At 31.4% G+C, this 22,031-nt stretch overlaps 1 protein-coding gene across 7 annotated transcripts in view; it reads right to left on the bottom strand.

Moving 5' to 3' along the window:
* The window catches only part of LOC128217257 (filamin-A-like), a 95,688-nt gene that overhangs the window by 14,783 nt on the left and 58,874 nt on the right, over positions 1–22,031 (bottom strand). For 6 of the 7 annotated variants that reach the window (XM_052924275.1, XM_052924273.1, XM_052924277.1 and 3 more), the window contains 10 exons: positions 21,278–21,451; positions 20,651–20,774; positions 19,851–20,007; positions 19,148–19,337; positions 18,502–18,746; positions 5,350–5,397; positions 4,039–4,159; positions 3,620–3,760; positions 1,294–1,422; positions 762–935 (listed from right to left, as the gene is read on the bottom strand). In XM_052924275.1, the coding sequence (XP_052780235.1) occupies positions 762–935; positions 1,294–1,422; positions 3,620–3,760; positions 4,039–4,159; positions 5,350–5,397; positions 18,502–18,746; positions 19,148–19,337; positions 19,851–20,007; positions 20,651–20,774; positions 21,278–21,451 (1,503 nt within the window). The remainder of the gene's footprint in view (positions 1–761; positions 936–1,293; positions 1,423–3,619; positions 3,761–4,038; positions 4,160–5,349; positions 5,398–18,501; positions 18,747–19,147; positions 19,338–19,850; positions 20,008–20,650; positions 20,775–21,277; positions 21,452–22,031) is intronic. The other variant, XM_052924279.1, reaches the window with a different exon arrangement.

Raw genomic sequence — 22,031 nt, 5'->3', positions numbered from 1 at the left:
GGAATCACTACAGGGTGTATTTCTCAGAACTAAGCAAGGTGCAAACAATAAAAAAACAGCATCTCCTGTGATATAAAAACTCCTAAAGCAACTTCTTAGAATATTTCCATTTCATCTACAGCTGATGGGAACTTTCTGTTTTAAAAATCAAAATATAAAACTTCTTGAACTATGAAGTGGTAAATGACACCAATATTATGTCATAGAGTTCCATAGTTTCATGCCAATATTTAAATCTAGGTCTTTAAACCAGTATCATGTATCTCCAACCAGTGTTTTAAATATTTTTTGGTAATTTTATGATAAAGCATTATGTAAATATAACTCCTCATTAGTTCATTCAAAAAATACATTATAATGCAAAGGTTATTCATATCAAACAGACTGGCACCAAATCATAATTGATAACTTCATGTGAATAAAAATTACCTTGACCAGTACATGATCACTAGCAATATTAAAATACCTCAATGGAACTGTTTTTTTTCTCCACTTTTAAGGGAATGGTGGCCTGGCATTTTGATAGGCAAAAGGGATAATTCTAACATGCATGATTTATATAATGTTCAACTTTATGCTTAAACCTTTTTATTTTAAACCTCTCATCATATTTATGAATGGCACTATATTGCTACATTTATGCTAAATGTTAAGTGGTCAAGGCACCTCAAAAAAGTGGGGAAATATATACTTTTTCAGGAGGGGAATGGGGCTGAATTTTAGATCCAAAAAGAGCCGAAAAAAGCCTACTGTGATCCTACCTGTGATTTTGGAGGTGAAGGGTGATCCGGAGATGTTCTTGTCGGCAAACTTGACAGTGATGTTGTACTCCCCTGGAGCTGTGGGCAGGTAGGTGACGGTGCATGTTCCATCTTCGTTGTCCTTGCATTTGATTTCGGTCTTTGATGGGCCCTCAATGGCCAGGGAAAGTCCACCTATGAAAGTAACAAAGATTTGCATAACTTGGTACATAATTGAATTAGTTATGCGACATTTACACAATTTTCAATTTTCTTGACCAAGGACTCATTAACAATCTTTTGGGTGAAACAATGCAAAATTAATTTCATGTGAAATGTGATCATCAAAACTGTAAGAGCTTAATCATTAATTAATATTATTATTATTTAAAAAAAAATGCTGAAAAGCAATAGTAAAGTTATCAAAAATTGAACTATTTCAGGCTTGATTTGTTCAAATGCAAATCTGCTGGTTGCTGCTTCGTATTTGTTTATAAAAATATGTCAAATATCTCTATTTCAATGATATTAAAAATCCTAATAAGATTCCTACCAGCGCCAGCATCCTTTGTGACAATGGTAAACACAGCAGGTACGCCGACAACACCGTGGCTCAAACCTGGACCATAGGCAGTCACAAATCCACTGTTGACTGCATCCACATGGAACTTGAATGGACTGCCTGCAAATAGAAGTAACCAGACTGGTTAATGCACTGTAATAAGTAAGTATAAGGTTATGGCAAGTAGCGTAAATTCACTACCTGCAAATCAGAGCGATCACACAAGTAAACGTACTGAAATTTCCAAGACGTTTAGATCATTAGGTTTAATCCTTTAAGTGGCATTTACATGGAACTGCAAAATGAATTCTCTTCACTTATTATCGTAAAATCGTTTAAAACATGCATTAAAACTTTTTAGTACATCCCAATTCAAAATATTCTTCAAAACAATTAGCAACCAAATCTATTGCTTATTACATTCACTTTTTTCAGATCTTTCATTCATGTTTAGAGATATATGTCAAAATCTTACAAGCACATTACATAAATTGACATGATTTTATTATTTAACATTAAGAAATGAATTACAATCTCAATAAACAGACAGTTCCATTTATAATTTAAAAACATTAATAACTGATTGCATCCTTTAAGATCAAACATTACCACTTCGGAAGTTGTAATTATTTCAGTGAAGTTTTACACCATTTTAACTTCCTACGTACACTTAAAATCAGGAAATAATCCTTTAAGCTTTGTAATGTTGCATAAAGATAGCTTCCAACTCCCTAATTAATAACAAACTAGAACATTATTATCTTTAATTACTTTATAGATGCAACAACTGCTTATTATGTTTCAATAATTTGCTTTAATGTCTGCAGTGCACGGAACCGCCATTTAAAAGATCTTCAAACCATATATTACTGTTTTATTACAATTTTTCTTCAAATAATTATACACTAATTTCAAAACCAATCAATTTTATTGAATTAGGTTCAGTAAATCTTTAAAAAAAAAAATCATGTGATTTTTTTTTGATAATTAAACATAATCAATATAACTGCATGTTTTATTGATCTAATTTATGGCCGTTGATAAGAAAGATCCATAATTTTTTAAAACATTCATCACAATATCGATATTATTATATCGTTTATCAATACACTTAATATTAAATGTGAATGATCTAACATGGACTATAAAACACAAAGATAATCACACAAGTTGCTTACTCAGTGAAATTTTCAACATCCTGATTTTAATTCACTTCAATTTTCGAACCGATTCAATTTCAATGTTGGTGATGCAGACAACTAAACTTCCAAACTTTTCAAATGTCTTTTAACACTTAGACGTTTGTTCTGGAATCACCCTGATTCACTCCAACTGCTTAAAATTTCTCAGTAATGAAGAATTTGTGAATAATGAAAGAGAAAAAAAAGGATAAATGATAGGAAAGATATAGATTATTATCTGACCTTCGGCCTTTGAATATATGTGGGTACTACAAGCATTCCTAACACTTACATACATGAAACATGACACGTTACAACAAAACCATGTATCTGTTTAAAACTCTTATAAAACATAGTTCAGTTCTGCATTCAGTCTGAGAGTCTTGGTTCTCCTACAGGTGAAAATATTGATAAGATCAGGGTTTATCTATTTGCCAGAAAATTGTGCAGTATATATATGAAGTTTTCCAGAATTATTCTCCTATGAATAATATGTCTGGATCAGTTCTGATCGTATCCTATTTTTCATGTAATATTGCAAAATGCTGCAAAATAAGAGACAGGACTAGTCATTAAATCATATTTAATCTTCTTACACATCCTGGTCGAAAAAAAATTACACTATGTTTTTTACTGATAATGTTTCTCACATGAAAGTACAATGTGGTATGCCGGCAAACAGACTAAATATTGTAACATTTGATTTCTGAACAAATGTTTTGCATTAACATTGTTTTTTTCGTCAAAAAAAGGGGCATAACACCACAAATATTTTATATAATAATTTAAGCTAAAGTTAAGGGCCTTGCTGAATATGTGCCTTTGTCTCTGTAAACATGAGTATCAAATGTAAATTGGATATCTTGAAAAGTTTTGTTATCATAGCCAACATGAAAGGTTATTCACACAGACAATGCTGACACTGCCAACAACGACAAACCAATTTTTTTTTCTTCAAAATACAGACCAGCTAAAAATGAGCTTAAAACTTGATATAGTAGTTGTTGCTTTTTAATTCAACATCCCCAATATTTCCCAGCCGTACCTTTTTCATTACTTTTACCTGCCCTTGGAATTTTGTATGCATTCACTCAATATATTCTACCCTTTAACATCCCCTAATTGCAGAACCATACCTGGAATCTCCTGCTGGTTGTAGCAGACATGAAGCTCATGCAGGCCAGTCTCCTGTGGCTGGTATTTCACAGTGACAGTGCCGTCTTTGTTGTCCACAATCTTGGGAATAGCCTTCTTTCCGGATGGCATTGTGATGTAGGCTGAAGGATTATCAAAAATATGTAAAAAATTCATATGCTGGCATTCTTAAAAATTTCATCTAACTAACAAACACAAAGGTCTGATAGAAGTTTTAGTCATACTTGATGTACTCATTCAACAGTATCTACTCATCAGTATCCCCATACTGCACAACCATAGCCATTTCTACTTTGCATTAAACCTGATCTTTAGTATTGCCAGTAATCAATATTTTCTGCTGGTCACACTAACCTATTTGCTAAGAACAAATTTACCCATTTTTTACAACTCTACCTACCAGTGACAAAGTTGAAGATAGGTCCAACTGGGATACAGAATTCTTGTGGCTGGAAAACACCAGTGCCTGGAGCGGCCTGGGTGGAATCAACTTGGTCGGCGGTGATAAAGTCTTCACCAACCTAGAAACACATGAAAAACCAACATTTAGCTTAAATGTCAACATCCATATATACAAACTTGATTGTTAGTTAAGTGTGCATCATCAGAAGTGATAATATTTCATGCTTGAAAACATATGGGCTTATTTTTACATGTAAATGATTTGAAAAGGATTATTTCATATTTTTTTTTAATTTGTCCATAAAACAACAATCCCAACTATTATTGTTACCTACATGTTGTAGGAACAATTAACCATGTTTTATGGTTAATATTTATTGTTAGTATTTTCAAATATCTGGACTCCCCTTGAACTGTTGGTTATCATTTTAAAATTCTTGTTTATGAAACAAACTTATGTAGTATGCCTTTTTGCTGGATTGGCAAAGATATTATCTATTTGCAAGATATATATCTCATGACAGATCAGTGATATATTACAAATAAATCACTGCCAAGCATTTGCTGTGTTAGTATTTACAAAATGTAAGATATTAAATTTCTAATAATGTAAACATTTCATGCATAATATACACTCATAACCATGAGCATTGCAAGCATAAAACAAGTAGGAAACATTCCATTATTCATTCAGAAGCATTTCTCCAAGGAATTTCAATTTAGGAGTGCAAACATATGTCTAAATATCTACAAACGTGGCTGGTTATTTTGGTCTGAGGAAGTTTTGCAGGTAGCCTGAGAATCATTATGTCTATCAACAAGTGCTGATAAGCCCCATAAACAACCTGATACATATCCAGCCATATCAGAAGGAATCGATATTATCCAAAGCCTATAATTCCAACATTTTTACCTGGATGGAACATTGATTTTCAAGGTTTTTTGCACAATGTCAAGGTCAAAATTCTCATAACTGCCTTTCTATAAGCTTACATAATATTTCAAGCATAATAAACAAAACTTGCGTAACAGATGCTCAAAAGTAATGCTAAAAAATGTTTTTTTTGGCCTTTTTTAAATACTGATATTCGACCTCTGATTTAGCCATTTTTTTGGTCTTACATAGCGCTCTTATTCATTCAGCCCACAATAGAAAATTTGTATAAACAATCTCTTTCTTTAAAAAACCACTGAGAAAATCTTGCATGACTGTGGGATGCCTTAATAAATAAAATCTAGGAATAACTGATAAGCCTCCAAGAACCATTATTAAGATCTTTGGAAATCTTCAAACATTAAGATCACCTACCGGAGGATGTTTTCGTAGGTATTCTTGCCACTCTGCATCATCGACAGCCTAAAACATGCAGAAATTCACATCAACACATGCACATGCAACACTTATTTTGAGCCACATAAAATATGTAAAGAGTATCACAAGCCATTCTTAAGCTGGGGCCTGTTTTAACAAGAGGACTTAAGTCAAAATTGCTGAAGTCATATATAAGTCTGTGGAAACATCACAAACTGGAAAAAATTGTATTTTTTCAGATTTCTTTAACTTTTTTATCAGATTTTACTTTAGACTGAGTTAGTTCCATACAATTATACAGAAAAATGAACAAACCTACTGACCTTATGACCTCAATCTTTATTAAAACAGAACCCTTGGATATAACCCTGATGATCATATTTTCTATTTTAGTTAATGTATAGTTGCACAGCACAAATTTTCTTGAGTAAAGATGTTATAATACTATAGAATTATATTTTAAGAATATGCAGTCATTATAAGAAGCTACACATGTAAACAGTCATATAATGAAGGCAACAGTATTATAATGATCAACTGTCCTCTTAATGCATGGATGGATGGCAAAGAGATTTTTTCAGGGTTCTATTAATGGTTTCTGGAAGAAACACATCAATATTATGACAATGGCAATTGTATTTCTCACTGACATTGGGTTTTGAAAACTGCAACAATGTAATACTATGGTCAGTGGTTGTAAATAGTATTGATATGCATTAAAATGTTGCCAACTGCCCAGTGGATTTAAACATGCTGTATTACCTGGAATTCACTATCATCATTAGCACATAATGATACTGCCCACTCAGATTTATTGGAAACTAAAGGTAGACAACCTGTTATGTATATTACTAAACTGCCATGTATGAGTAAAGCCCCTTTAAAATAGCAAGTAGAATACATATTTATTACAGGAAATACTTTTGTTCTTGGCTCTGTTTCTCAATACCTGTCTACTATATTTCTAAACAACCATATATAAGAAGAGATGATTCATTAGATCAACATTCATGTTAGAGGTATTATATTTAGATATTAATATCATTGAAAGTAAAAGTACTGCACTGCAAATTTAAAAATTATTATTAAGTGACATAACTCTGACTTATTTATTTGTTATGTTAAATAATGCCTCACAGAAATTAACGACACAAAGTGATTAGATATTTTACAAAAGTAATTCTTAAAAAATAAAAGTTTCTATTTATGGAACAAAAGATCAGTTTGTTTTCACGGGAAACAATTTATTTTTTGCGGAGAAATTCATCATGATAATCTATGTTGAAGATTTCTTACTTCTTTTTCATTTTTTTTTATATGCAAAACACTTAAATATTTATAATTGGTTAAATAGTTTTGAAGGTGTTTTTTTTCTAAAAAAGAAAGTAAAACATCAATCAATAGTCAATAAAGTTAATACATTATAACGAACAACTCAAAAATTCAAAATTCAAGGAAGAACTTACTCCTGTTCTTGTAGTTTTTGTAGTTTTCTTTATAAAACTAAAAGATGAACTAGACTCCATTTTGTTAAAGATTTTGTTTAATTCTTTTATCACAAAATAGCTTAACACAAATCCGATATGTATGTATCTCGCATATAACAATTCATTAAACCAGTCCCATTAAACAGCAATAATTCTGCATAACAGTGCATCGAAGAACAATTTTCGAAATATTTCTTTGGAATGCACAAAACACTTCCGTTTAACAAGGTAGTTCCATGTTTTCGTCAATATCAAGGAAGTTACGTACAATCACTGTCAAGACAATCATGGTCTTTCACTTAGACTGGTTTCTCCTTTACCAAGAAAACACTTACTTCTTAGAATCATTTACCTGTGATATAATTATCTGAACGATAGGTAACCAGTCTTAAATTGTAAAAAAAGTTTGCAGACTAAGCAGCCAGAGATCGATACAGATAAGACGGAAGACATTATGACAAAATTTTGGCACACAACTTTATGTCTTCCCTTCCAGAAAACTGTCAACTTTTTTTCCTGGTTGAAACGTTGTGTCGACAGTTGTGAGGTAGGGGAGATAACTATGCCGTGATAAGCTCTGCAAAGATTTCTTGTTTATGCAATTTAGCAGATAACTGTGTAAATATGTAGATATTTATGACTAGCTTATCATCAAGGATAAATAGATATGAAACACAGTCTTATAACACACTTACATGATTTGAGGGCATATATTTCATATGCAATGACATTTACAGTGTTTAGAAAGTTGCATATACATTTCGATACACGGAAACTGTTCATTTCAAAATATTATTTTGCAACAAACATTTTTTATAGCTTAAAATGTCAGTACTGACTGGTTTCCAACATCTTAAAGATGTTCATGCCAGTAAAAATTCTACAGGTATTTTGTAATAGCTAAAATAATTGTAAAGGGACATAATTATTGGAAAAAACATATATTTAGCATACTAGAGGTAAATCACTAATCGAGAATTTTCTCATAGAAATTGGGTGGCAACATGGAATGAAACAATAAGTTGAGCAACTAGATGATTATCTATAATATTATGCTTCAAAAATAACATACATCTAGTAATAAAAAGATTATTTTTCAGATAATGAGAAAATAACTGAAAACTCCTTCCACTAAAATATTTACTACCTGCCAGTTTTAAATTATCTAATGAAAATCATTACCAGTATTAACACAAGTGCACCTGTTTCTAAGGAAAATTGATTTCGACATAGAACAATTTGAACACCAGGGATTCTGAACACATATCCTCGGAATACGTTTTTATGTAACTCTCTAAGAGTTTAGCCCTTGAAATGTCTGAACACATCGATAACTAAGAACATTGTACCGATTTTCATGATTTTAGGCAAGATATAGCCATTACCACAAAAGTAACAGCTTAGTTATCCTTTACATTATTCGTTCACAGGTGAAATTCTATGAATTCTTGTTTCTTATCATTGGCAGTTGCCAGAATGTTAAGCCTTAAAGCAATTCAATGTTTCAGTCAAAACCATCAATGTCTCAATCACTTTCAAATAATTGTTCCTGACAGTTTATTGGTCTTGGCAGTGTTACATTGCATCAATGAAAATACTGGCAGCAAAATGAAACAAAAGTTAAAATCAATACAAAATACTGACAGTATATGAATCAATTGTTATAACCAATGCAAAATACTGACAGTATATGAATCAATTGTTATAACCAATGCAAAATACTGACAGTATATGAATCAATTGTTATAACCAATGCAAAATACTGACAGTATATGAATCAATTGTTATAACCAATGCAAAATACTGACAGTATATGAATCAATTGTTATAACCAGTACAAAATACTGACAGTATATGAATCAATTGTTATAACCAATACAAAATACTGACAGTATATGAATCAATTGTTATAACCAATACAAAATACTGACAGTGTATGAATCAATTGTTATAACCAATACAAAATACTGACAGTATATGAATCAATTGTTATAACCAGTACAAAATGCTGACGTTATAATCAGTACAAAATGCTGACAGTATAGTGTACACACTGGTATAACCAGTACAAAATACTGACAGTATATGTATCAATTGTTATAACCAGTACAAAATGCTGACAGTACAAAATGCCGACAGCATATGTATCAATTGTTATAACAAGTACAAAATGCTGACAGTATATGTATCAATTGTTATAACAAGTACAAAATGCTGACAGTACAAAATGCTGACAGTATATGTATCAATTGTTATAACAAGTACAAAATGCTGACAGTATATGTGTCAATTGTTATAACCAGTACAAAATACTGACAGTATATGTATCAATTGTTATAACCAGTACAAAATACTGACAGTATATGTATCAACTGTTATAACCAGTACAAAATGCTGACAGTACAAAATGCCGACAGCATATGTATCAATTGTTATAACAAGTACAAAATGCTGACAGTATATGTATCAATTGTTATAACAAGTACAAAATGCTGACAGTATATGTATCAACTGTTATAACCAGTACAAAATGCTGACAGTACAAAATGCCGACAGCATATGTATCAATTGTTATAACAAGTACAAAATGCTGACAGTATATGTATCAATTGTTATAACAAGTACAAAATGCTGACAGTATATGTATCAATTGTTATAACCAGTACAAAATACTGACGGTATATGTATCGACTGTTATAACCAGTACAAAATGCTGACAGTACAAAATGCTGACAGTATATGTATCAATTGTTATAACAAGTACAAAATGCTGACAGTACAAAATGCTGACAGTATATGTATCAATTGTTATAACAAGTACAAAATGCTGATAGTATATGTGTCAATTGTTATAACCAGTACAAAAGCTGACGTTTAATAATCAGTACAAAATGCTGACAGTATAGTGTACACACTGGTAAAACCAGTACAAAATACTGACAGTATATGTATCAACTGTTACAACAAGTACAAAATGCTGACAGTATATGTACCACTTGTTATAACCAGTACAAAATGCCGACAGTACAAAATGCCGACAGTATATGTGTCAACTGTTATAACCAGTACAAAATGCAGACAGTAAATCTATCAGAAAGGCATCAATTGTAAAATACCATTATAAATACACTGTTCACTGATCAAGTGTTTTATCAACTAAAACAACTGAAAATGCATTTTTCATTTTGAAAACCCATAAAAATGTACATTTTATACATTTTCTTATCAACCACAGGAAATTCTCATTGATACAATGCTCCCAGAATCCAGGATGATTCTTCATTTTTCTCCAGAAACTACAACTTATCCAGAAATAAACAAAATGGATTCTGCTCATTTATAATTGACATTTCTATTTAAATTCTTTGGAAATTCTTTTCATCATTTTATTTTTGTTGCATGATGATTAGCAGAATTAATGGAAGGAAAGTAAATACAGACAAGAGCTGGAAATCTTTTATCTGATCTTTGAAGATGATATTAATTAAAACAAAACATTTAGTTGAAGCATATACTTTTGCATTTTCTTTTTTATTTCATCAAATTTAAACAGGTCAATGAGATCATCAAATCATGCAAACTGTATTTTGAATCTCAGACTAATTTGTAAGGATGCAATGAATTCATTGCTTATTTTCATTATTTTATTTCAATTACAAATTCATGTGTAAAACATGAAATGTTTGATCAGAAATTTATACTACGACAGAACTAAAAAACTACAATTTTAGACTAGCATCAATTATGACCTTACCAAGGTCAATGTCACATTCAATGTCAAGGTAAAATTTTGTGGAACACATGATAAGAGGCTAAACAGGTTGATTTTCTAGACAAAAAACACACCTGAAAACCCTGGAATAATTAAAGAGACAGTTACATAAAATATTATATCAAGACACAAATGGAATTGGTTTCTCATAGTTATCATTTTACCATTAGGCTATTCAAATGGAATCATGATAAGCCATTTTGGCGGCATCACAGGTATTCATCTAATTCAATTCGGAACAAAACCATGCTTTTTTCTTATTCAATTCGGAACAAAACCATGCTTTTTTCTTATCATTCTTCATCTTTTCAATACGTTTATCATTTCATTTCATAATTCCAGCTGTGATTAATATTCACATTATATTCAATCCTTACAGAATTGGCAAATGCATTAAGACTTTCTAGAATGTATTTTATTAAAACAGTTTCTTGCATTTTGATATGAGATTAAAACATCGCAATAAATGTGGCATTATCGAACTGCATTACCAAGTTTCATGAGATTTTATCAACTCTTGCATTAACTGACATGGAAATGTTTATGCAGGTGAAAGAAAAATTGCTCCCATATAACATTTATTGGCAAAATGTTAAGCATTGCAAACAGATGCTACACTTTTTACCAAAGAAACATGAGTCATTAAACTTTGTCATTAAAGTTTGTTTCTTAAATAAAGTCAAGGGGCAAGACAATGAAATTTGTTTTAATAATTTTTCAACAAGGAATAAGACTTTAAACTTCATTTTTATTATTTTACCAAGGGGAGCAACATATTAAACTTCTTTTTAATACTTTGTACCAAGAGCATTAAAATTTGTTTTCATCATTTTACCAAGGGGAATAAGTCATTTATTAAAAATTATTTATCCAAGGGGAATAAGTCATTAAAAGTTTTGTTTTTCATTTTTCCAGGGGGAATAAGTCATTAAACTTTGTTTTTATCACTTATCCAAGAGGAAGAAGTCATTTAAATACGATTTTTGTTAATCATTTTCCAAGGGGGAACAACACATTAAACTATGTTTTGGAACTTTGTTTTTTTTATAACTTTACCACAGAGGTGTGCACCTCCGTTTCAACATTTTAGCGAGAGTAAAACAATTTTTAACTGGAGTGTATCCTGTACCCCCAATTTCCATGCAATTAAGGGAATAACTCAACAATTAATTAAAACAGAGTTATGTCAATCAAACTGGATTACTCCGCAATAATAATTTAAGGCAGAACTATAGGCTTGCTTTATGTGTCTTATTTCTTAGGTTACAAAATTTGTTTGCCTTGAGTTTCATTTAAAATCATTTTACATTTTTTAATTAAATACTACCAAAGTTTTCATGTTTTTATGCCAATGATTACACCTATGACAACTTGAAGGCTATGATAATAAATCAACTTATTGTTTAAATACAAGCAAGCTTAAAAGACACCAGCAATGAAAATAAATATATGACATTTTTAAGGGCATTTTAGACCTTAGGGACACCTATCACTATAAAATGCAAAAAAAGTTTATTTTTCTTTTAAATATAACAGCTATTTTCAGAATTCTTTTGACACCTATGTTTGCAACTTGCATCTTTACTCTGTAATTCATTCTGTCAAAATGATCATTTTTCTTGCGCTCAAGAATAAAATCAGATGTCAATTTTTTCTGATAAAAGTTATCTTTTAAATTTAACAGACTGATATAAAAGTATGTTTTGTAGATAGTGTTCTTCTGCTAAAATAAAACAGTTAAGATATAAAAAGAATAACTACATGCATATTTCTATAAAAAAAAAGAAGCAAATACTAATATACAATGCAAATTATAAATAATGTATTATTATTCAAATCATACAAAAAATACCAGAAATAATATTTCCATTACAAAGTACTAATCTAACTTCCACTTACTCTTTCCAAATAGTACTCTTTTATATTTTCATACACCTTCAATCGAGTTAAATTATTTAAAAAATCCTAAAAAATCCAAATTGACATGAAATAACTTCACCTTTTTCTGTCAATTTTAATGAAAAACCGCACACTCAAAGCAAAAAAGCATTAACCGATTTTCTGAGTCCCAATACTAAGAATCAAACGAAGAAATTTCCACCAGCTAGCATCAGATTTCCTGTAACATTGTATCTGCTAAAAGAGGTGCTACTGAAGAATTCAACAGTCTACCTGTATTTTTACATCCATCAAAACATAGACAGAGATTTTTGAGCCTTAAAAAGTCAATATTTTTGTTGTTGTTTATTTTATCTTTTTTCAATATTTTTTTGGGAAAGTGAAGCTTATTATTTTTATTGTCATAAAATGCATGTAAAATTATGCATATTGTGTGCTTAAAATCTTTAAATCTCATGAAACTATACATTTTTATCCCAGCTATTTCCCTAAATTATATCTGTCACTTATGGTTTACAAAACATATGGAAAAAAGTACAATTCATCATATCTCATTCAGTAGGGTTTAAGCAGTCTTAAACACTTTAAAACAGCTTATTATTTATAATTTACCGACATCAAAAATCTTTTAGATATTTATTACGTAACAGACACTTAAGAAATATCAGCGACAATATATATCAAACAAACGTATATCTAATGAATATTGCTTACAACTTCAATAAGATTTAAGTTTAAAGATATGATAAGAACTCTTTAAAAGTCCCTCAAGTTCAAGTTTTAAAGTAATCAAATATGTGGCAACACATCAACAAGTACATGGTTTGAAATTTATTGATTTTTTTTTACCTATTTTTATATCAGAATTTTTCAAAGTGGCAGCAAAAAAAAAATCAAAATTTAAATGTTTACTTTTGTTGTTTTAGGTGATTTGAATAAATGTTATTTACACAAAGCTACCATTTTTGTTGACAGGCAGTACTAAATTAAGTTAATATGAATTTAGGGTGCAGATAAGGGCTGCTATGTAAGAGGACTAAAACACAATTGGTTGACTCTTTTCAATCGCAACACATTACTTTTTGCAATAGCAACTAGTTACTAATTACTTTTTTCAATAGCAACTCATATCTTACTTCAATAGCGACTCATGATATTTTTCAATAGCAACCGATATGTTTTTTCAATAGTGACTCATGACACTTCAAGATCCCAATTATTATTTTTTTTAAATCTATATGTGAAATGTTTTTGGAGTTTATTAGAGTGAATCCAAAACCTTATTCAGTGGGCAAAACATTAGCACTGCCATATTACCTTTAAATCTCCAGGTTACTATTTTTTTTTTTACATTTCACTTCATAAATTACCATTCATTACTTCACCCACCAACAGTTAATATGCCAGATTTTTTTCAATGCCTGCAGCATTTTTTTCCGGAATCTTACACTTAATGTCTATGATGAAATAAGAATATCTACACTAAAAATAGACTTTGGTATCTTTTTTCTTCTTTTTAAGTGATACCTTATCTTTTTAAATCTCCCAGAAAATCCAACATGACTTGATAACGAACCGTTATAAACTTAAACCATGAGCAGTGTATTATGATATCAAGTTTGAAAATTATCAAAGAAACTGTCTTTCGCCAGGCGTTTCATATACATCAACTATCAAAATCTTGCTTGCATATATAAAAATGTTAGTTTTTTTCAAAACTTAACAAGTTATCGAAACTGTCTTTTGCGAGGCATTTCATATACATCGACCATAAAAAACTTGCTCACGGATATTAAATTATACTTTTATTCCAAATTTGATGATAAGTTATCAAACCAGCAAAACCTTAAATATCACTAAAAGGAAACTTCGGTACAAAAAAGAAACGCAGACGAGGGCTAGATATAAAAAAAAAAATCTGGTGCTTTGAGACATTAAATGAGAATTCTTGAAAATTAATGAGTTGATTCGAGACCATTTCGTGCAGAAATGTTCATGCATTATTCCTCCCCTCATGGTAACCAATGTTTTGCAATGGAAAAGAACAAATTGCATATTTTTTTTGGTTTAAAACTGTTTTCTAATTTTTTATGTCATGTTGATCAGGGCTGGTATTCAATATTGGTCTTAATTGGGTCTAAGAACGATGTAGCTAATCGGCTTACTTGTTATTATAACTGACCAATAGTATTAGAGTAAATGAAGTCAATGACGTATGAGCATAAGATTAACTTAATTTGAATATTAATTACAACCCCTGATCTGAATATACAATGCACGGAACTAGAAGAGATATAAAAAAAACATCTTATGGGTTTATATAAATATATTTAGTCTTGTTTTATCAAAATACTATATCACACCCCTTCTATTTGTGTGGGAAAGTAATATAGTGTTTTGATGCAACAAAACAAATAGTCCCTATAAGGTCTGTTAATAAGTGAAAGGCAGTCACTCTGGTCACTTAATGTTAAATTGTCAATTTTGTTTGTTTGAATGTGTGCCATTTGTAAGTATCATATCTATATACATGTATCCTGAAATTGAATATGTATACTTTTATGGGTTCAAATTTTCCAAAATGAGGATCTTCCCTGAAATAGCCCTGTATCAGTTACATAATACAAATTTCTACCAATAATTAGCCATTACATGTACACAAACTAGGATTCTTTGATGGTTCAACAACCATGCAGCCAGCCAATTTATGTTGATAAATCATCCCATTTCCAATTATCAAACTGACCTCTGGTCACTGATTGGCCTAACAAGCTGACCAAATGTTTCGGTGATAACTGTATTCCTTAGGCCATACAAATATTATTTTTAATGTTGCTTTCGAATGTCAAGACTTTTTTTCCGAAACTAAAATGCTAAATACCTTGGAAATTCTCCAGCAAATTTGTCCATATCTCAAGGTCCATTTCAATTAAATGATTATGAAGGATTACAGGCAAATCTAGATGACTCTCGGATTTCCAATGATTTCTGTCAAAAGTATCGACACTTACTATATAACTACATACTTTTGCATTTGTCTTTATTTTGATAGACATTTTCCTGTAAATTGGCAGTTTTGACCAATGGTAAAAAAAACTTGTATACCATTCATGGAAATTTTCTTAAAGACACCTGAATACTTTAAGTTGTTATAATTCCTATTAGGCAAATATAACCAACAAGCATAAAAACATAAATATGTAACAAAAGCCGAATTTATTTACAAGCCTGGGATTGCTTCAGGAATGCGGGCTTGCACAGTTTTGATCGCTGGTATAATTGCAATATTATATACCATACGGATTTAGGTCATTTGTTCATAATTTTATCTGCTTACAATCACATGTTACAATTACTGAGACCAAAACCAAATGATTTCTTATCAAAATTTCTGGTTGAATAGAAACAGAGTATTTGGGTGAAATGGTCAAGACAAATTGACCATCTACAGTTGCAGAGCCTAATTGAAACAAATATTATCCAGATAAAACCAACATCGCTGATGGGGGATAGGAAATAATGAACTGAACTGCCAAGAAGAAGTTAACAGAGATATAATCGAACCAAAGGGTCACTGGTCTAAATTTGGACAAGCCTGCAGGCCCTGCATTGGTAAAATTCTTTCGGAGCTTATTAATTCTCGATATAAAATATAGCAGGGCAGGTATTTATAAAACATCTCAAAAAAAAATAATTCTTAAGTCAAATTCTTAAAATTTTCATAATCAAATTTAAAGAAAAAAACATAAATGATTTTGGAATTAAGTATAAAGTATGTTTATTTAATAAAATTAATAAAAAATATAGATTTCAGATAATATTAAGCTTTTATAACAAATGACCAGTAAGTTACTTAATTTAGGAAAATAAAAAGTTAGGAAATGAGTAAAGATGTTTTATGAATACCCACCCAGGGCTGTATCAGGACAAAAAAGATCTAAACCCAATGCAAAATGGGTCTAACTTCAAATTTGTATATTCTATAATGCTATTCCTACCAAATATTTAACTATACGTGTGCAATTTGTTTCAATTACTGAAATAAAAAACCTTGGTTAATTTCATTCCAAGATTCTTCTGCAGAATTACAACATGTATGCACTCATCTTGTTTTCATCACAGACATTGCTGGTTTCTGAACTCAGCCCTACAATGGGTAACAGTTTGTCTGAGAACCTGGTTTGGGAAGAAAAAAAAATACATCCCAATTCACAAAACCAACATATTTAGTTGAATGTTGTTGTTTTTTCATAAAATAGATTGATGGTAAAAGTTTTTAGGTGAGGTGTAAATCGCCCAATCCAGTTTGCCCCATGAAAGTACCTTGATAGAGTTTCCTTAAATATAACCTATTTTATAGGTTGGACTTTTAAAATATGCTTTAAAATTGCAACATTCCTGGTCACAAAACTAATGCATTTCTTGGCAATAATCTTATTACATAATAAAAATCTTACTTCGTTTATGCATTTTGGGGAAAAATAATATTCAAGGAAAAAAATTCTTATCTCTCAATCATTTATTTTTTTCAAGAACCATAAAAAATAATATGCTTATATCATATTGAAAATCAAGCACATTTGAATTAAAACAATATGCCGTTTTCTGTATTTAAAGGTAACAAAATCCCATGATGCACAATTTTAAACAATTTTTTATCATTTCTGGAATTAACCTTTTTCAAAAATGATCATATTAAAGCGTCAATAAGCTTACCAAATGGATCGACTTACAGATAGTTGATAGATTCATTATGATTCTTCACACTTAATGTCTTTTCCAAATACTTTGGTTTGATGTGAAATTATAGATAATTATAACTTGGCTTTCATTCAAAATATTTTATTACAACAAACAATAATTTATTTATTTCAAAATGATTACCAGTATTTATAAGTATTAATAATGGAATCAAACACTGTTTGATCATAGTCGTTTGTAACTGCCGAAAAATCACACTCCATTATTTCAACAGTTTGATTGCCCTATGATATGCTAACAAATTTTGATTTCAATGAAACATCAAGTGTTTATGTTTAATCTTCTAAACAATCGAGCCAGCAGGCGGGGTGCTTCTCAGCACTGATTGAACTGTTTAAAATACAAAAAAAAAAAATCTTAGTGTTTAGCACCAAATGCCTCTAAACTTCACAGTACCAAAGCACGACCTTCTAAATAACCCACTTAAAATGAAAAACTAATAAATGACTAAATGGTAATTTAGCAGTGGTAATCTGCTAAATGTTTTTCAGAGCTTGTAAATGATTAAATGTAAATCTATCCAGCAACTCCATTGTCGTAGGGCTGGCTCAATGAGCACGTCAGACGCTAAATTAATTTATTGGGTCAAATTTCAAGTAAGTACAATGTTTTTAGTCCTGGAAGTATAAGAAGTCTTTTTATAAGGGAAATGAGACAAGATAGTTATATAATAATTTGAGACTTAGTGATCATTATATACTAAAATTCAATATTCATTGTTTTAGAATCAAGGTATAGACTAAATGCATGCTATAACTGTCACAACTTGTTTAAGCTTTTCCAGTGCATCTTTTCTGAACAGCGTTTGGTCATTTACTTAATGCTTTATTCAATGCTACTTAAAAAAAAAAGCGTACAATACTGACAGAAAAGCCTAAAGAATGATATAATTATAATAGTTATCATACGTCTCACACGATTGGTTAAATTTTCAAACCATCCATGCAATAAAAGGGTTATAGCAACACACATAATAATTAACACACACTATAGATTGCTTTAGTTTTATGAGGAATATATTTTCTCTGATATTTTTCCATAATATTGCAAATATCAGTTTGACTAAAAACAAAATACTACCACTTTGAAGGCAATGATTAATTTTTATAGATTTTATTACTTGTATTATAATAGCTTGATAAAAACTAAGCTTTGAAAATCTCGAAATATAAACCACATTTAAAGCAATCTTCATCAATATTATATAAAAAAATTTAAAACTAGATGTACCTGTACGATGTATTCTCCCTCTGGGATCGTCTGACCACCAAACTTGATGCTGATGCTGTAATCACCAGGGAACGTTGGCGTGAAGTTGATGCTGAATGTCCCGTCGGTGTTTTCCACGATGTCGATGTCAATCTCAGCGCCGGTCGGACTGCGGATTCTGCAGGTGACCTTTCCGGTTCCGGCCTCTGTGGCGTCAACGGTGATAACAGTCTCCTTGTCCACAGGAATTGTGGGCTGGAAACCGTCTGAAATGATGGAAGATTTAACCAATGAAATGTCTGTGATTAAAAGGGGTGAGAATGAGTACACATAAAAATCTCTGAACTTTAAGCAGGAAATCAAGGACACAGAGTCCAGGGCAGCTCCTAGGTGGGGGTAACAAGGGGCAGAACCAACTTTAGGCTCCAAAGCAAGAAGCATTTTAAGAGCCTAAGACAGCATTCAAATATATCTGTTCTAAATTGATCAAAGAAAAAAAATAAAAGCCTGTAACTACTGGATATAAAGTCAAAGAAACCTCAAAATATTTTAAACACTGGCAAAACCTGAGAACAAAGCTACATACACGTTATGACACAATTACAAACTGACCGCATTCATTTTCATTGCACATGTTCATAATATTGACCACCAAGTATCAACGTACCTGTGATCTTGCACTTGGAGGCATCGCCAGTTGGCAGGGCGGTGGTTTGGAAGGGAGCTCCATTAACGGGCTCCTTGTCGTAGGTAACATTGATATTGTACGGGCCACAATCTTCAGGCGTGTACTGTACGGTGTAGGTTCTGTCCTTGTTATCCTGGATGGCTGGGCGGATGAAGGTACCATCGGGCCTCTGAGAAAGCGAGATAAAGATAGTGATATTATATTATATATGATCAGGGCTTCTTAAAACCGACAGTTTGCTGGTCTGGACTGATTTTGACTGTACCGGACTGATTTCAGGAACAGATGTGCACCCGAACCGATTGAGGTTTCAAACATTTAGAAGCTCTGTATGTATTTAATATACCATTATATATTACACAGGTTACAGTTTTCCCTCTGAATAGGCGGACTGGGATTCTATATTAGGGAGAAAGAAATCTTTACGTCTGAGGAAATACTTTCTTGTGTATGCTTTACTTATGATCAACAAATTTTAATTACCCTTACAATGCTTGAACCATTGATTTCTTAGGTGAGAACTGAACACATATACCACTAGACAACTCTCTCAATCAACCAGTTTTTTTTATGTTTTGAAATCGTTCAACTAGTCATTATAAGGCATCACAATTATCTACCTATTTCTTCAACCAATATACTATTAACAAAGTCCATAAGAGCCATTCATTCATTTCCCTACCTGAATGACAACATCTGTCTCTGCAGGCTTGGGAGCGGCACGGGTGTCGATCACAAACTGTTGTGGGATGGAGGCCAGAACAGTGGGCTGGATACCATCACCTGTCACGCGCACTTTGTCTGCTGGGGAGCCTGGCTGGACAGCCACTCTGAATGGGCTGAAATCAGGATAATAAGAGTTATGGGCTGAAATGGGATAAAAGCTTAAATTCTAAATGTGTATTTAATACTAAGATTGGCACAATTGTGTCATTTAAGTTCTTTAAAAGAGAACAATGAAATTTTATCCACTGCCATGGAGTTTATTCAATCATTTTCTAGTCTGTCCCCTGGGTTTAAATCGGAATGTTATAAATGAGCTTACCACACCACTAAATGTACAAAACATTCATTCCTGATTGTTACGCCATATTCTTGAAAAAAAAGAGTAGTTTGACCAGAAAGACTTCACTAGGTTTATTTCAATATGCAAATTAAATTTTTTTTTTGATTTCTGATACTCATCTAGTATTTATTTAAATTTCTGGATTTACCATTTTACATGTACACTTGTCATTAAGATGGCCAAAATATTTCAAGGATAGATTACCAGATGATACCAGAGTGAGGGCTATTAATATTCTTGAATGAGTGAATACAATACTTTATTATAAAAAATATGACAAAATCTTTGATATAATAAAATTATGTAAACATTTAGCTTAGACAGTAGTTCATATTTGTTTTGTTTTTTGTCCTTAAATAAACATAGTTCTGTATATTTGTAAAACAGATCACTAAAGACTTTTTAAACATGTTCACCTGTTGGGTACTGGCTTGTTGTCAAAGGTGACATCGACGGTACAGTTTCCCTCATCCTCTGGATAATATGTGCATTCATAGACTCCCTCCGCAACTGGTACAATGTCAGCTGGCTGCCTCTGGGCTGAAAGAGGGATCGATGTTTTTTGTTGATAGTGATGTTTAATATTAAAGGACATTTTGTAAAATGAAACTTTGAAAGTAAATTTTCTCTCTTTTTTTGATATTGTGTGCATTATATTACCTCGTAAAAGTTACTAGTATTTGTCACATGTCATCAGGTTGTCTTCTGGTTGGATGGGAAAAGTCTTTCAGACATTTAAGCTATAATCTTGTTTGAAGATAACAGGGATGTTACATTTTCTTTTGTCAGTGCATAATGTCAACAGGTTGTATCTGAGGTGTACAGAGAAACATATTCTGTGTTATTTCAGAGATTCATATGACAGGGAAATATTTGCATGTTCCCTCCTGGACTCCAGACATTTCCACAAGATAATGAAAATTGGATGAATTAAAAAAACAAAAACAGGTTAGAGTGACATAAAATGTACCCCAATTTTTTTTTTTTGAAAATATTGTTCATTTGGTTTGCCAGCTGTAAAACATTTTTTTGAAAGTATTTACCATTGGTTGGAGTAACGTAGGAAACATCAATTGGAGCCTCTCCAGCCTCAGTTGTGTTGACTGTGAAGGTTGCGGGCTTGCCGGCCTTAACCTTGCTCGAGTCGAGACCTGGTCCGTAACACTGCACCTTGTCTGGGTTGGTTGTTGGCTTGATTCCAACATGGAACGGTGACCCTGGACACCAAACAAAGCATGGGTTGGTGTAAGTGGTATTTATATTAAAATACAACAGTTTTTGCAACATAATATTTTGTTCTGACTCCAGACCCAAATTTTATTAGTTGACCTGATATCAAATATCAGTCTCTATTACCATTTTGACCAATTCAAAAAGTTATTTTCATTCAACCAACAGTAATTATAGCAATTATAGTATCTTTTATTGTCACAGAAAATGAACCATTAATTAAAACCACATTTTATTTGTCCAAAACTACATCAGTTAAATGGAAAGATGTGATGAGATATCACAAATAAACAGTTCTAAAAAGTAATAATTAGTTTCAAATGAGTAACACCCTTTTAGGTTAATTTAAGCCTCCTTAAGATTATAATTTTCAAAGCTGCACTCTCACAAACTATTTTTGATAACTTTTTATTTTTTTGTCTTGGAATGGGCTAATTTTTGCTTTAATGTCTGGAAACCTGCAAGACTGCTGATAAAATATCATATTGCAGTCTTTCATGTTTTCCTTCGAAAATTGATGTTTTATGGCTAAAAGCATTACTACATTCTATGAAAAGACAAAATTTT

This window comes from Mya arenaria, chromosome 14 (assembly GCF_026914265.1).
Source record: "Mya arenaria isolate MELC-2E11 chromosome 14, ASM2691426v1".
In the NCBI taxonomy this organism is placed as follows: domain Eukaryota; kingdom Metazoa; phylum Mollusca; class Bivalvia; order Myida; family Myidae; genus Mya; species Mya arenaria.
The sequence above is the reverse complement of the archived record's forward strand: the minus strand, read 5'-3'. Positions and strand labels throughout refer to the sequence as shown.